Source organism: Eleutherodactylus coqui, chromosome 3, assembly GCF_035609145.1.
Source record: "Eleutherodactylus coqui strain aEleCoq1 chromosome 3, aEleCoq1.hap1, whole genome shotgun sequence".
NCBI lineage: Eukaryota > Metazoa > Chordata > Amphibia > Anura > Eleutherodactylidae > Eleutherodactylus > Eleutherodactylus coqui.
Window position 1 is genome coordinate 119,493,155 of NC_089839.1, and position 14,113 is coordinate 119,507,267.

The window sequence follows — 14,113 nt, forward strand, 5'->3', positions numbered from 1 at the left end:
TGTATCCACCTCACGGGCAGAGAGCAAGTTAATACATAAAGTAGCTCCCTGGCATCCCCCTAATACATTCTGTAAGCATCGCAGGCCTGATAGCCAAGCAGAAGAGCACTTGCCTTCCAGTAGGAAGGCGATCCAAGCTGTAGTCCCGCTCCTAGATGTTATCTAGTCTCCCTGCTGCTGTCAAAGGGTTAATGTTATTTCCCTTATGCCCATCAGGAATCTGTTCCATGAGCTTTAGGGCCCTTTTACATGGAACGTTTATTGTTCAAAAACATTGCATCAATGCAAATTTGAACTATAATCGTACGATTTACGAGCGAACAATTAATCTGCTTGTATAAATATGCTGCACAAGTGAACTAGCAAACTCTGTCGTTTGCTGAAGTGAGTAATAAATTGCTTGGAGTAAACGGAGCCTTATTCATCCCTTATGGAAATTTTAAGGAAGTAAATAACATCTATACATATGGATAGGGTTCTACCCATGAACCTTGCTGTGAACTGAAGTAGAAAGCGGGGGGAGGGGGGGTCATTTTAAAGTTTTCTGGGAAGTTCTTTAGTATTGGCTTGGGCTCATGTGAATATAGCCGTACTGGTAATAAGTTTTCCATCACTATTCGTTTTTCCATTTTTCTGTGCCATCCTAAGTGTAGAAAATATGTAAAAAATGCTTCCTGAAAATTCACCATTGTTTTTTTTTTTTTTTTTTTTATAAACTCTTTTTATTTGCATTTTCATAGATTACAAACATGAGTGTACATTTCTACTGTATCTATCTTTGTGGTTACAATTTGTACAAACATTTTCCAATAAACTTGCTTTTGCAAAAAGAAAAATTTCTTATGCGAATTCTATTTTATGATCTTACTGATGGTTTAGATTTATCTTAATCTCATGTATAATCTTTACCTTTTCCTTTGTCTCCTCTCTCTTGTATTGTAACTTTATTAAATTTCTTAGAAAAACATTTAAAGGGGTTGTCCCGCGGCAGCAAGTGGGTCTATACACTTCTGTATGGCCATATTAATGCACTTTGTAATGTACATTGTGCATTAATTATGAGCCATACAGAAGTTATCAAAAGTTATTCACTTACCTGTTCCGTTGCTGGCGTCCTCGTCTCCATGGTTGCCGTCTAATTTTCGCCGTCTAATGGCCAAATTAGACGCGCTTGCGCAGTCCGGGTCTTCTGCTTTTCTCAATGGGGCTCCGTGTAGCTCCGCCCCGTCACGTGCCGATTCCAGCCAATCAGGAGGCTGGAATCGGCAATGGACCGCACAGAAGCCCTGCGGTCCACCGAGGGAGAAGATGCCGGCGGCCGTCTTCAGCAGGTAAGTAAGAAGTCACCGGAGCGTGGGGATTCAGGTAAGCGCTGTCCGGTGTTCTTTTTTAACCCCTGCATCGGGGTTGTCTCGCGCCGAACGGGGGGGGGGGGGGGGGGGGGTTGAAAAAAAAAAAACCAGTTTCGGCGCGGGACAACCCCTTTAAATATTAAACTGTTGGGACTCGTTGATGGTATCAAATTTTTCAGTGCAGTCTACCTTTCTATACTCTGGATCTTTTGTGTTCGGCTTCTCTCACGACACCTCCAATACTCCTAATCTGTTCGTATCTTTCTGACTAGTACCATGTAGTGCTAGTAAATTGCATCATACATTCCTTGACTTCGGTGGGGTCTAGGAATTTTTTGATGAATTCCCTCCATTTCTCAAAAAACCTTGGGGTTTGAGATTCCACCTTGCGTTCTATTTCGATTCTTACCATTCTAAGCAGGTATTTTACTTGCTGTATGACCTCTCCTACCCCCGGTGGGTCGGCTTGTAGCCAGTTATTGAGTAAGCATCTTTTGCTGATCAAAAGTATGGTGTGGGTTATTGCAGTTTTTTTTGTCTGGTCCGGCATTATATGTAGTCTGTGTGTTTGTGGTGTTAGTTGTAGAGGTTGGGGTTGTCCGCTTATGTCTTGTATCAGTTTTTGGATCTCTATCCAGAATGTTTTGATTTTGGAGCAGTGCCAAATGCCATGCAGAAAGTTCGAATTGGGTGAAGCACACCTTGGGCATGCTTGCAGTCTCGTCGGACCGTTGGAGTTTTGGGGTTTGTCAAATCTGTATATTGCCCTGTGTATTATTTTGAAATAGGTTTCCCTCGATCTTTCGTTTTGTATCACTTTTCTTACGGAGTTCCAGCCATTTATTATTCCCTCGAGTAAATCAGGGTCTTGTAGTTCACGGATCCATGATTTAAATGTGTTCGGGCCCTTGTCTTTCCCACCTACTTCCCTGAGCCTAGAGTATATCGTTGAGATTGAGTTTCTATAGGTGCGGTTGTTGGCAAGGATGTCTATGGGGTTAGTAGTTGCCTCTTTTGAAGCATCAGTTAGTCTACTTCGTAAAAAAATTTTCACTTGTGCATATGGGAGGAAGTGGGATGGCAGTAAGTTATACTCTTCACTCAGTTCTTTGAAGTTCTTATATCTAGAGATGTCCGGGTGCATGATATGTTGGGTCTTTTGGATACCGTTGTGTTGCCAGATTTTGAACATTTTATTTTCTCTGCCTTATTTAATTTCAGGGTGTTTCCATAGTTCCATGTGCTTAGAAATTTTAAATGGCAAGTCGTATAATTTACGGGTTATTTTCCACGTTGCTATGGCGTCTTTGGCCATGACCGAGTTTACTTTCTATCGGGAGTTTGGAGAAGCTGGTGTGCAGAAGTGCATTTAGGCTCCATGGGGCGAATAGCTCTGCTTCAAGGTCGTAATTGGAGAAGTTGCTGGTTCCCTTTAGCCAATCTAGGGAGTGTCTCATAATGCTTGCTATATTATACAGTCTGATATCTGGGAAGTTTAAGCCTCCATCATTTTTAGGGAGCATCAATTTTTTAAGTGCGATGCGCGGCCTTTTTCTTGACCATAGGTCGTGAACGCTTTATGGAGTTTTTCCAGGTCTCGTCTTTGTAGTAACAGGGGTATTGTTTGCAGTGGATATAACAGTCTTGGGAAGCTAATCATTTTGATTAGGTGGGATCTGCCTAATAAGGAGAGTGGTAAATTGCTCCATTTTTCTAGTTCTTTAACTATTTTGGCTATCAGAGGTGGGTAGTTTAGTGAGTATATTGATTCTGGTCTTTTTCCTATATGTATCCCCAATTATTTGATACTGTTCTTGACTATATTTACTGGGTAGTCTTTGGTTGTGTTTGACAGTTGGCCCCGTGGTGAGATGTCTATCAAGTCGCATTTTGTGGATAATAAAAGAAAAAATTAGGGTGGCGCTCCTGAGAATTAGGCTTATGCACACAGCTTGTTATAAGTGCACTTTAAGATGGTGTTTCCACTTACCCGGTGTATAGCAGAGACCTTGGCTAAGATCTCCACTAACACCCCAGATCCAGTTGAGCCTGTAGAGAAATAAGTCCTGCCGGAGGTCCTTTATATCCCACTGGGCTAGACTGTGGGAGAGCTATGCGAATCCTGCCGTCTCTCTATCCAGAGAGCCGCTGAATAATCAAGTAAACTGTATAGGAAAAAAACTGGATATCGCGCTCCTTAGGAAATGCACACCCCGGTCAGCAAGTTGTTCTGTTCCACTACCTTTAATCCTGTACAACGCGTTTCGTCTAGCGACTTGTACTTGAAAAAGTCGCTAGACGAAACGCGTTGTACAGGATTAAAGGTAGTGGAACAGAACAACTTGCTGACCGGGGTGTGCATTTCCTAAGGAGCGCGATATCCAGTTTTTTTCCTATACAGAAGTCGCATTTTGTGGTGTTGACTTTGAACCCTGATTTTTTTTTTCTTGAATATTCCCAATAAGTTTAAGACTTTAGGCAAGTCTATGTGTGGTCGCCCTAGCGCTATCAGGATGTCGTCAGTTAATAGCATGGTTTTAATTGTTTTGTTTCCAATTTTGATCCCTTCAATCTCTGTGGAGCCTTCCACGGTTCTTGCCAGGGGTTCTATTGCTAGGTTGAATAAGAGTGGTGATAAGGGGCACCCTTGTCTGGTGCCTTTCTGTAGAGGGAATTTTTGTGATAGGAAACCTGGTGTGTATATTTGTGGTGTGGAGTATAGGTTCCATAGATAAGTGCAGAAGGAGCCCCCAAACTTCATTTTGTCCATTACTGTTTTCAGCCAAGGCCATAAGACGTTGTCAAAAGCCTTCTCTGCGTCTATTGCCAGGAAGGCTGGTGAGGGGTGGAGTAGAGGGTGTATTTTAATGTCGTCTAATACTGTCAGTATTTTCCGTATATTTGTGATGGCTGAGCGTCCTTTTGTGAAACCGGCTTGTAGCGGGGATATTAATTGGGGCATAATTCCCGCCAGGCGGTTAGCCATAATTTTGGCCATCAGTTTCAGGTCAGTGTTAATTAGAGATATAGGTCTGTATGATCTTACGCCTATTGCGTCTTTTCCCGGTTTGGGTAGCAGTTTGATGTGTGCTGGATTCATCTCAGAAGGGATGGGGCTGTCTTTCATGTATTCGTTGAATAGGGATTCCAGTATCGGGGCAGTCTGGTCTTTTAGTACTTTGAAAAATTCACCTGTGTAGCCGTCTGGGCCAGGGGCTTTATTTCCCAAGCTTGATATGCATTCTTTGATTTCTGTTCTAGTTATGGGCGCATTTAGCTCTGATTTTTGGTCTTCTGACACTGTGGGCCAGTGTATGCTTAGAAAATTGTCTATTTCTGGACCCTTGTCTATCTGCGTGTGTGAGTAAAGTTTTGAGTAGAAATCAAAGAATAGTTGGTTGTTTTTTTATTTGGTTGTTTTTTTGGGTTTTTTGGTTTTTTTTGCGGGTGGTTTTGTGTTTTCCCCAGATTATCTTTTAGTCCCTCTATATTGTTCCTATGAGACGGTCCCCTTGCCAAGTTTGCCATTATTTTCCCTGCTTTGTTTCAATATTTGAATAATTTCGCCTCTTTCCGTGTGTATAGCAGTTGTTCTCTTTTATGGAGCCATGTCTCATAGGATTCTTTTGCTAACTTCCATTGTTTTTTGTTGTTTTCATTTGGTTTCCCCTGAAATTGGGTATATGTTTCCCGTAGTTGATTGCTGTAATTGTTTATTTTGTCCTTGATTTTCTTTTTAAGGGAGATTACGTAGGCTATTATTCTGCCTCTTATCACTGCCTTAGCCGCATCCCACAGCAATTGGGGGTTATTTGTGTGTGGTTCGTTATCGGACATATACTCCAACCACCACCCCCTTAATAGGGCACAAAATGTTTCGTCCTCTACAAGAAATGTTGGGAATTTCCATATGTAATCCGTTCCCCTTGGTGTTTTCTCGTTCAAGGACTATATCACAGGTGCGTGATCCGAGATTATCATTTTGCCTATGGTGATGTTAGATGTTCTTGTAGCTAGTTGAGGTGCTGTGAATACGTAGTCTATTCTAGACCATGAGGTGTGCGCATGTGAGAAATATGTATATTCCCGTCCCTCTGGGTTGAGTTTTCTCCAGATATCTTTGAGTCCAACGCTGTGTTTGAAGTTTTTTAAATTGGTGGCTTGGTGTCTGGTGCTGTCTCCCTTGCTGTTTTGGTTGCGACGGTCTTCTGATGCTTTAATTGTCGCGTTAAAATCCCCTCCCACCACTTTATGGGGTTCTGTGTCAGTAAGCAGTCTATCTGATAGTTTTGTTAGGAATTGTTTGTTGTTTGTGTTAGGCCCGTACACGCTATAGACACTAAATCTCTCCGCTCCTATTTTTATGTGTAAATTTATAATCCTCCCTTCTGTGTCACTTCAAGGTTTAAGCCGTTTCTAATAAGGATCAGCACCCCTGCTTTTGATTGCACTGATGGAGATCCGTATACTTCCCCCTACCCAGAGCTTTCGCATACGGAAAAAAATCTTCTTTAGTTAAGTGAGTTTCTTGGAGTAGTGCTATATCTGTTTTAAGTCTTTTGAGGTGTCGGAGAACAGCCGTACGTTTGTGGGGTGATCTTAGACCCTTAACATTCCACGCTATGATTTTCATCTTCTGTTGCTTTGTGCTTCTGTCTTACTATTGCGTGGGGCGTTCTCCCCTAGTCACATCAACGAGCCCCCACTTATGAACTCTAGCTTTCTAACTGTTATTAAACTTTTCCTTTATCTCTGGTGTCTTTCCCACCGCGTCCAATGGTTAATATTAGGATGCAGTTAGTCGGGCACCAGGAAGGAAATATTATGCTTTCTCCCTTAGGGTACAACGCCTTGCGTAACCCTCTAAGAAGAGTGCATAAGTTGACTTCCTTCAATTCCAGTTCGTGAGCAGCTTGGGAGGGCAAGATTTACTTGCAGTTGTGCAATATCGACTGTGTCGTTTTCTTATTCCTTGCTCCTCGTGGATCACGTGGTGGAATAGAATGGAAATTGTTCCAGTCCGCTATTTACATACATTAATGTATTATTTCTTTCGGCTCCAGCATTTTATATTGTCTTGCTCTATTACATTCTATAATATTTTCAACTATAATATCTGGAAACTGCTTAAAGTTCTCTTTGTGTCAAACAATCTAGATCAAAGTTTCTCTGCCCTTGAAATGTCTCTGAAATGTCTCTTGTGTGTTTTCGTGCTCACGATCTCATGGGGGTGGTTCAGACGTTGCTGTGTTCTTGCAGAGTGGTTCTCTAGTTGTTGCCATTTCTTCTGCTGTTGGCGAGTGGTTTGGGTTGTCTGCTTGTCCGCGGTTATTTTCATCTGTCGTCAGGTTTGAGTGGTTCCTCTGTTTGTCAGGTGTTCTTCTTGCGTTTGGGGAGGTTAGTACCTGTTCCGCTTTCCTCGGATCATGGAAAAGGAGAGTATCTCCGTTAGTATAGAACACTTTTAATATTGCTGGGTATAATAGTGCAAACTTTATTTTTTTCTTGTATAGTTCTGAGCATATTGGGGAGAACTCTTTTCTCTTGCGTTGCCCTTCTGCTGAGTAGTCTGTAAAGATTAGTATTTTGTGGCCCTCGAGTTCTAGTATGTTATTGCGACTCTTAAAGTTACGCAGAATTATCGATTTGTCTGTAAAGTCCAGGTATTTTACTATTGTCGGTCTCGGGCGTACTTTAGTTGCTGCGTTTTGCGTTAGATTTTGAGTTTACAGCATGTTTGTCGGGGCCTAGGCGATGTGCTCTTTCAATCCTACATGTTTGGGTGATCCCCAAAATATTGGGAATTGTAGATTCACATAGTTGGCGTAAGTCTTTTTGTAAGTAGGATTCTGGGATTCCGATAATAATTAGATTGTTGCGTCTAGATCTGTTTTCTAGGTCTTCTAGCCGGTCCCAAAGCAGTCTATTGTCTCGTATCAGTTTTTCTACGTTTTTGGTGTTAACGCTTTGCTCTGAGGATATTGCTTCCATATCATATTCTATTACGTCTAGTCAATTGCCATGTTGGGATATCGCATCTCTGAGTTCACGCAAGGTGCCAGCCACGGTATTTGCCGATGTAGTTTGAATGTCTGGTGCAATCAGCTTTGCCACCTCAATCGCTAAGACCTTGTAGTCTAACGTTGTCACGTCTTGAGATAATAAATTTTCTTGGTCTAACGGTGAGGGAGGCATAGAGGGGTGATTTTTGTAAGGCGTCATCTCCTTTTCCGGTAATGTTTTAGCCGTGGTCAAGGCTGGTGTTTCATTTTGCTTTGCTCTAGCTCTCCCCATCTTGACCACAAACTCCTCCATGTAATTAGATTACGTGCTGGTACGCTGTTATATATAGTGCTGCTCGGGTGTTGGAGATATAGGGCTCTTTTTAGTTGCTTGTGGTTATCCGGTGAATGACTCTACTCCTGGATGTTGAGGTGCATCTGCTATTTCCTGCCGTCAATTATCTGTGTATGGCGTATGTCGCGTTTTAACCAGCTTCTCTGCTATGTTTTGTCAGTATGCTTTGTACTTTTCTCTTTATGATTTGATTGCTTTCTGGGACAGATCCGGGTCGTTTTTTCTGTTGTTTAGGTCTTTTGGCCGGTAGCTGTTGGGCTCCAGGGGCTATTAATTTGTCCCTGTGCAGTTTATCTCACTGCCTCATGGGTCTCAAGATGGCCGCTGTAATCCCTGAGGGGGAGGGAGGGGGAGCGTGTGTCTCGCTCTGTCCTGCCGCTGTGTCTGGCAGGGTAGCTAGTGTGTCTTGCCCTTTGTGGTTTTTATATTTGTTTTGTTTTTTCTTTTTTCCCTCCGTGGCAGGTTCCCTCTGGCTCCCACTAGGGCTTGTTTTTCCCCTCCCTGGTTCCCTCAAGCAGTGTGTGGAGGATGAAGGCGCTGCCTTTATCAGGCTGCTACTGTCCCGGTGGTTGGTGCCGCTGTTGCCCTGCTCTCTCCTCCACCTGCCTGGGTCTCCCTGTGGCTGATAAGTTAGGGAGGTTGTCGGCAAGCAGTTCGGGCTCTTTGCTGTGATAGTGCCGCTCGTCCACCCGCCGGGGCGCAGGTATTATTTCCTCTATCGGCGGGGGGGGGGAGACACGTGTCTCCTACCGTCTCCTGTTCCCGTCCGATCCCGACTGGTTCATCTGCGCTGTGTCACCGGGCTCTGTTTCGCGCGGCTCCGTGCCTCCCCACTACTCCGCTTGATTAGCCTTCTCGGGTGTCAGTCCCAGGGCTGCGGCCGGTGTGCTGTACCGTGCGGTCGGCGGTTCTTCTGGCTGGTAAGGTTTGCGCTGCTGTCCTCCTTCCTTCCCCGGGGGTTTTGCGGAGCTTCCCTAGGGTTAGGGTAGTCTTCTCCCGGCTGGGGGGTCGGCGGCAGCTATATTTAGGTTGGTTGCTGGAGCGGCGTTGTCGGAGCTCTGTGGCTTCCCTGCTCACTCCGTGGCGCCGGAACCGGAAGTCCTCACCATTGGTTTTAGTGGCTTTTCTTTTTTTTTTTCTTCTTCGCTTCTGTTCAATTCCCATTCCAGTTTTGTTTGTCTTTTTGACAGTCAGACATGCTGAACTTTTTTTTTCTGTCCAAAGTAGTGGAGAATGGACCTTTCTGATTTTCTTTTCTTTTAACACTTTCCAATCCACTTTCCCTGCCACCTGCACACTCCCCAGCTCTTATTTATTTAAATTAGCAAAGCACGTTTTGAATTACTCAACTAACACATAAAAATGACCTGCCATGATGTTTTTATTAGCAGTTTTTTTTTGAAAATTGATTAGTTATGAGTCTTTCACATCACGATAATGTGTATTAATCCTGTAAATATATGTAAATTGATATAGCATACATTTATATAATAAGACTATAACTGCATATAATGTGTATAGCACACATTTCTAATAGTATGCAGGACAGCTCTCCGATGTCTGAGGCTGTTCTGCATATGTATGTAACAGTATATAGCACTCTGACATCGGAGCGCTGTCCTGCATACTGTTAGAAACATGTCAGATCTCGCCCGACATCGGAGCTATGCAGGGACATCTGAATGTCGGACGATGTCTGACACTAGATTAGAAAGGGTCAAATTGCTGTCAGTGAACAAAGACAAACTATTCAGTTTTAAAGGGCATCTGTCATCGCCCTGAGCCCTATAAATTATGTTATGGGACTTAAAGGTGACAGAGAGGGGGTTGGGGAGGGTTGGAGGGTCCGAAGAGTTACTTTTTATACTCTGGATTCCCCATTCCAGCACTGTGCCCCTATGTGACTCTTTTTCACAAGACTGTGTATGCTCTTTCATTTGACTTTCTGGGAGCGTATGCAAACACAGCCTTGTAAAACGAGTTGAGCTGTGTGCATGCATGGATTTCCCAGGAAAACATAGTGAGTATAAAATGCAGGTCTCCAAAACCTGTTCCCCCACCTTTTGAGCCCCAGATCGTAGTGTTAGGTGATGACATGCCTTTTTAACTGATCAATTTTTTTGTTTGAAATGTAGCTCTAGTTTAGTAAGTAAACATGCATGCTAACTTGATATATTTTGTTTTTTAATATCAGGTAATCATTGAAGTTACTGAGATGTTGCACAATGCCAGTCTCCTTATTGATGATATTGAAGACAATTCCAAGCTTCGCCGTGGTTTTCCAGTTGCCCATAGCATCTATGGTGTTCCATCTGTTATTAATTCTGCAAACTATGTTTATTTTCTGGGTTTGGAGAAAGTTTTAACACTTAATCATCCAAAAGCTGTCCATGTTTTTACCCAGCAATCACTTGAACTCCATCGTGGCCAAGGTTTGGACATTTACTGGAGAGATACATATACCTGTCCCACAGAAGCAGAATATAAAGCTATGGTGTTGCAGAAAACAGGGGGTCTGTTTGGATTGGCTATTGGCCTAATGCAGTTGTTTTCTTCATGTGACAAAGATTTAAAGCCATTGTTAAATACTCTTGGACTTTTCTTTCAAATCAGAGATGATTATGCAAATTTACACTCCAAAGAATATAGTGAGAACAAAAGCTTCTGTGAAGATTTGACAGAAGGCAAGTTTTCATTTCCTACAATACATGCTATTTGGTCAAGGCCTGAAAGCACTCAGGTTCAAAATATATTGCGACAGAGGACAGAAAACGTAGACATTAAGAAATACTGTGTTCACTACCTTGAGAAGGTGGGCTCTTTTGAATATACAGTGCAAACTTTAAGAGAATTAGAAAATGAAGCCTATAGGCTCATCGAATCTTTAGGAGGAAACCCTGAGTTAGTTTCAATAATAGAACAACTTGGCAATATGTATAAAAATGAATCATAGTTACATGAAATTGCTTATTGTATAAATAAAAGCTTATCTATTCTGTTGTATGTTTAAATGAGAAATCCCAGCACAGCTTGTAGGATCCATACAATGTTAATTTTAGTTTTTCTCCACTTAATTTACAGTTAGGCTGCCTGCAGATGGCTGGGTCGGATCCGGCTGTGAGAATTCTCGCAGCAGAAGCCGACCCGAGCGTCTGCAGAGAGCAGCGCGGGCACTCAACTCTCCCGCGGCCCCGGCTTTTTCATGTGCCGGGAAGCCGGCGCATGCGCAGAGCTGGGCCGGCGGTCGGTCGGTGAGTGACGTTTCTGTGCGGAGAAATGGAGCACGCCGCAATCTGTTTGCTGCGTGAAATTTCGCGCGGCAAATCGCGACTGTCTGCATAGGATTGCGTTTGTTAACGCAATCCTATGGCAGCTTCCAGGGGCGGAAATTCTGCAGGAAATCCCGCCACGAAATTTCTGCACGTCTGCAGGTGCCCTTAGGCATTCCAATAAAACATTTTTTTTTTGTCATAAGCACCCAAACTTTTATTAACAAATGATCTTCTAGTTGTGTAACTAATCTACATATAGTATATTTGAGTTAAAAGTCTTAACTTTTGAAGAGGTTTCACTGTCGTGCTTTTGGGGGAATCTTCTCCGCTTATCACTTTTCTGTGAAAACAATAAATCGATTTTAAATCTGTCCTATAGTAAATGCCTACAATGGTGTCCTTGCTCGTCTCTCCTTGCATTCTTACCCAAACTGTTTCTACAGAACTACCATGCTCCGAAGCTTGAATCTCTGTGGAGATTAAGGGTTTCCTAACATACAATGCAATATCTTCTCCCCTTTTTTTGGTCTGTTTCTTATAAATTATTTGTATCCTTCAAGCCTTGTATTCCAATCATGTGTATCATTCCACCAAGTTTCCGTGATGCCTATGACATCATATTTCTCTTCTTCTGTTAGGAACTCCAATTCTCCTTGTTTGTTTTCCATGCTCTGTGCATTTGTGTAAAAACATTGTAGTTTGATTGGTGTCTCTTGCTCCTCTGCTTGCCTTCTGAATTTTTTGGTCTTTGTTCTTTCCACTTCTAATAGTGAGGTTCTCAAATGTATTAGCTGTATATTTTTACATGGCCTTTCACTTCACTTCCCATATTGTTATAGTTTAAAGCTCTCCTAATGAGTGAAGTAAGGCACCCACCAAATATATGCTTACCTGTTTTTGTAAGGTGCAATCCATCTCTTACAAGCAGTCCATCATATAGGTAATTCACTCCATGGCCTAGGAATCCAAATCTTTGCTGATGGCAGCCAGTTGTTCACCTCTAGAATCTTGTTCCATCTTATTCCATGGCCATCCACTGGGAGGATAGATGAGAAGAAAACCTGTGCTCCTAGTTCCTTCACCTTCTTTCTGAAGTCTTCAAAGTCTCTGCAGATAGTTGTAAGGTCCTTTTTTTGCAGTGTTATTTGTCCCTACATGTATTAATGGGAATGGGTGGTGTTCTGTAGGACTGAAGTCTCGACAGCCTATCAGACACATCTTTGATTTATGCACCTGGAAGACAGCACACCACGTGAGGTTATGTCTGGTCTGCAGACAGTGGCCTCTGTTCCTCTCAATAGGGAATCCCCTACAACCACCATTCTCCTTTTCTTCTTCACAACAGCACTTATTTTTCTCCATTCAGGAGGACTCTGTGCTTACTACACAGTTCTTTCTGGGTAGAGTCATTTCTTGCTGTACCTCTTTCTCTGCTGCTCTGTTCTTTGGGGTTAGAGTCATTTCTGGCTGAACCTCTTTCTCCTCCTTCTGCTCAGGAACCACTAAAAGGTTTCCCTGTATGAGAACCTTGTACTGGTTCGTAAGCAGTATAAGTGCTGGCTCACTTCTGATCCTCCTCCTTCTTTGGATCACATGCTTCCATTCCACTGCTTCTGCCGGTACACTGGACATTTCTTTTTCTTAAACATTTTGAAGACTTTCTTCTACTCTGTCAAGGAAATCCCCATCTTCCTTAATACGTTTCAATGTAGCTATTCTCTTCTGAAGACGATGCACCTTTTCCTCCAGTAGAGACACAAGCTTGCATTTCTGGCAGGTGAAGTTTAGCTTTTCCTCTGGTAGGTATGTAAACATGTAGCATACGTGCAGCTCACCAACTGGCTCTTCTCCTTTTCCATGTTGTCAGTTTATGTCCACTTCCAAAGTTCTAAAAGTCAAGAATTGTAGTGAAGATATATAACCTGTAAAATACTAAAGTTACAATTTCGGTTTGGTGATGTCCTCCGAGCAGCTAGCCCCGGCTAATCCCAGCAATCTTCCTGCTTACAGTGATTTTTTGCTCTTCCCAGAATGCAGAGGGAATATGGATAAGCAGAAGATATTGATGAATTCTTTTTACATCAGATGGCGAAGCTCTAAAAAAAAAAAGCGTGGCATAGTGATCATGGGAGATTTGAACTATCCAGATATTTGTTGGGAATCTCAGGTAAAAGTAATGGATCCAACAAATTCTTATCTGCTCTTGCGGACAACTTTATCTTCCAAAAGGTAGAAAAGAAGACAAGGGGATCTGCTATCTTGGACCTAATTCTTACCAATAGGGAGGAAATTGTGGAGGAAGTAAGGGTGGTTGGGACCTTTTAGGAGGCAGTGATCATCCTATGCTTGAATTTTGGATAAAAAGGGGGAGGATGACCTGACAACACTCAAACCTTAAGGTTGAATTTCAGAAAGGCAGATTTTAATGAACTCAGAAAGAGGGTAGGAAGAATCCAATGGCTGGATGTTCTTAAGGACAGAAATGTCCAAGAAGGTTGGGAAATACTGCAAAATGAGATTCTCAAAGCACAATCGTTAACAATCCCTAAAAGCAGAAAGAATGGAAAGCATTTAAAGAAACCAGGATGGATAAACACAGATTTTGCACACGTTATAAACGAAGAAAAATGTTTATCAAATGAAAAGCGGTTGGAATATCTAAAGAAGAATATAATACGGTCTGCAGGAACGGTAGGGCAAGTGTCAGAAAAGCTAAGGCTAATAATGAATTGATGCTTGCAAGAGAGGCCCAAAGCAATAAAAAAGGATTTTGGGGGTATGTCAAAAGCAAAAGAAAAGTCAAATATGCTATTGAATGCTTACATGTGAAAAAGACTTGGGTATACTAATAGATCATAGACTGAACATGAGTCAACAATGTGATGCAGCAGCCAAAAAGGCAAAGCCAATTCTGGGATGTATTAAGAAAAGCATAGAGTCTAGATCATGTGAGGTAATTATCCCCCTCTACTCTTCCTTATTCAGACCTCATCTGAAATACTGTGTCCAGTTGTGGGTACCCCACTTTAAAAAAAGACATAGACAAACTGGAGCAAGAATTACCAAGATGGGGAGAGGTCTGTAAATCATGTCCTACGAGGAACGGGTAAAGGATGTCGGAATTTTAGCTTG

At 42.5% G+C, this 14,113-nt stretch overlaps 1 protein-coding gene across 1 annotated transcript in view; it reads left to right on the plus strand.

Annotated features, from left to right (window-relative positions):
- Positions 1-11,352, plus strand: part of GGPS1 (geranylgeranyl diphosphate synthase 1) — a 36,604-nt gene extending 25,252 nt beyond the window's left edge. The window contains exon 4 of the mRNA XM_066596007.1: positions 9,904-11,352. Coding sequence (XP_066452104.1) covers positions 9,904-10,662 — 759 coding nt within the window. The 3' untranslated portion in view covers positions 10,663-11,352. The remainder of the gene's footprint in view (positions 1-9,903) is intronic.
- The last annotated feature ends 2,761 nt before the right edge of the window (positions 11,353-14,113 follow it).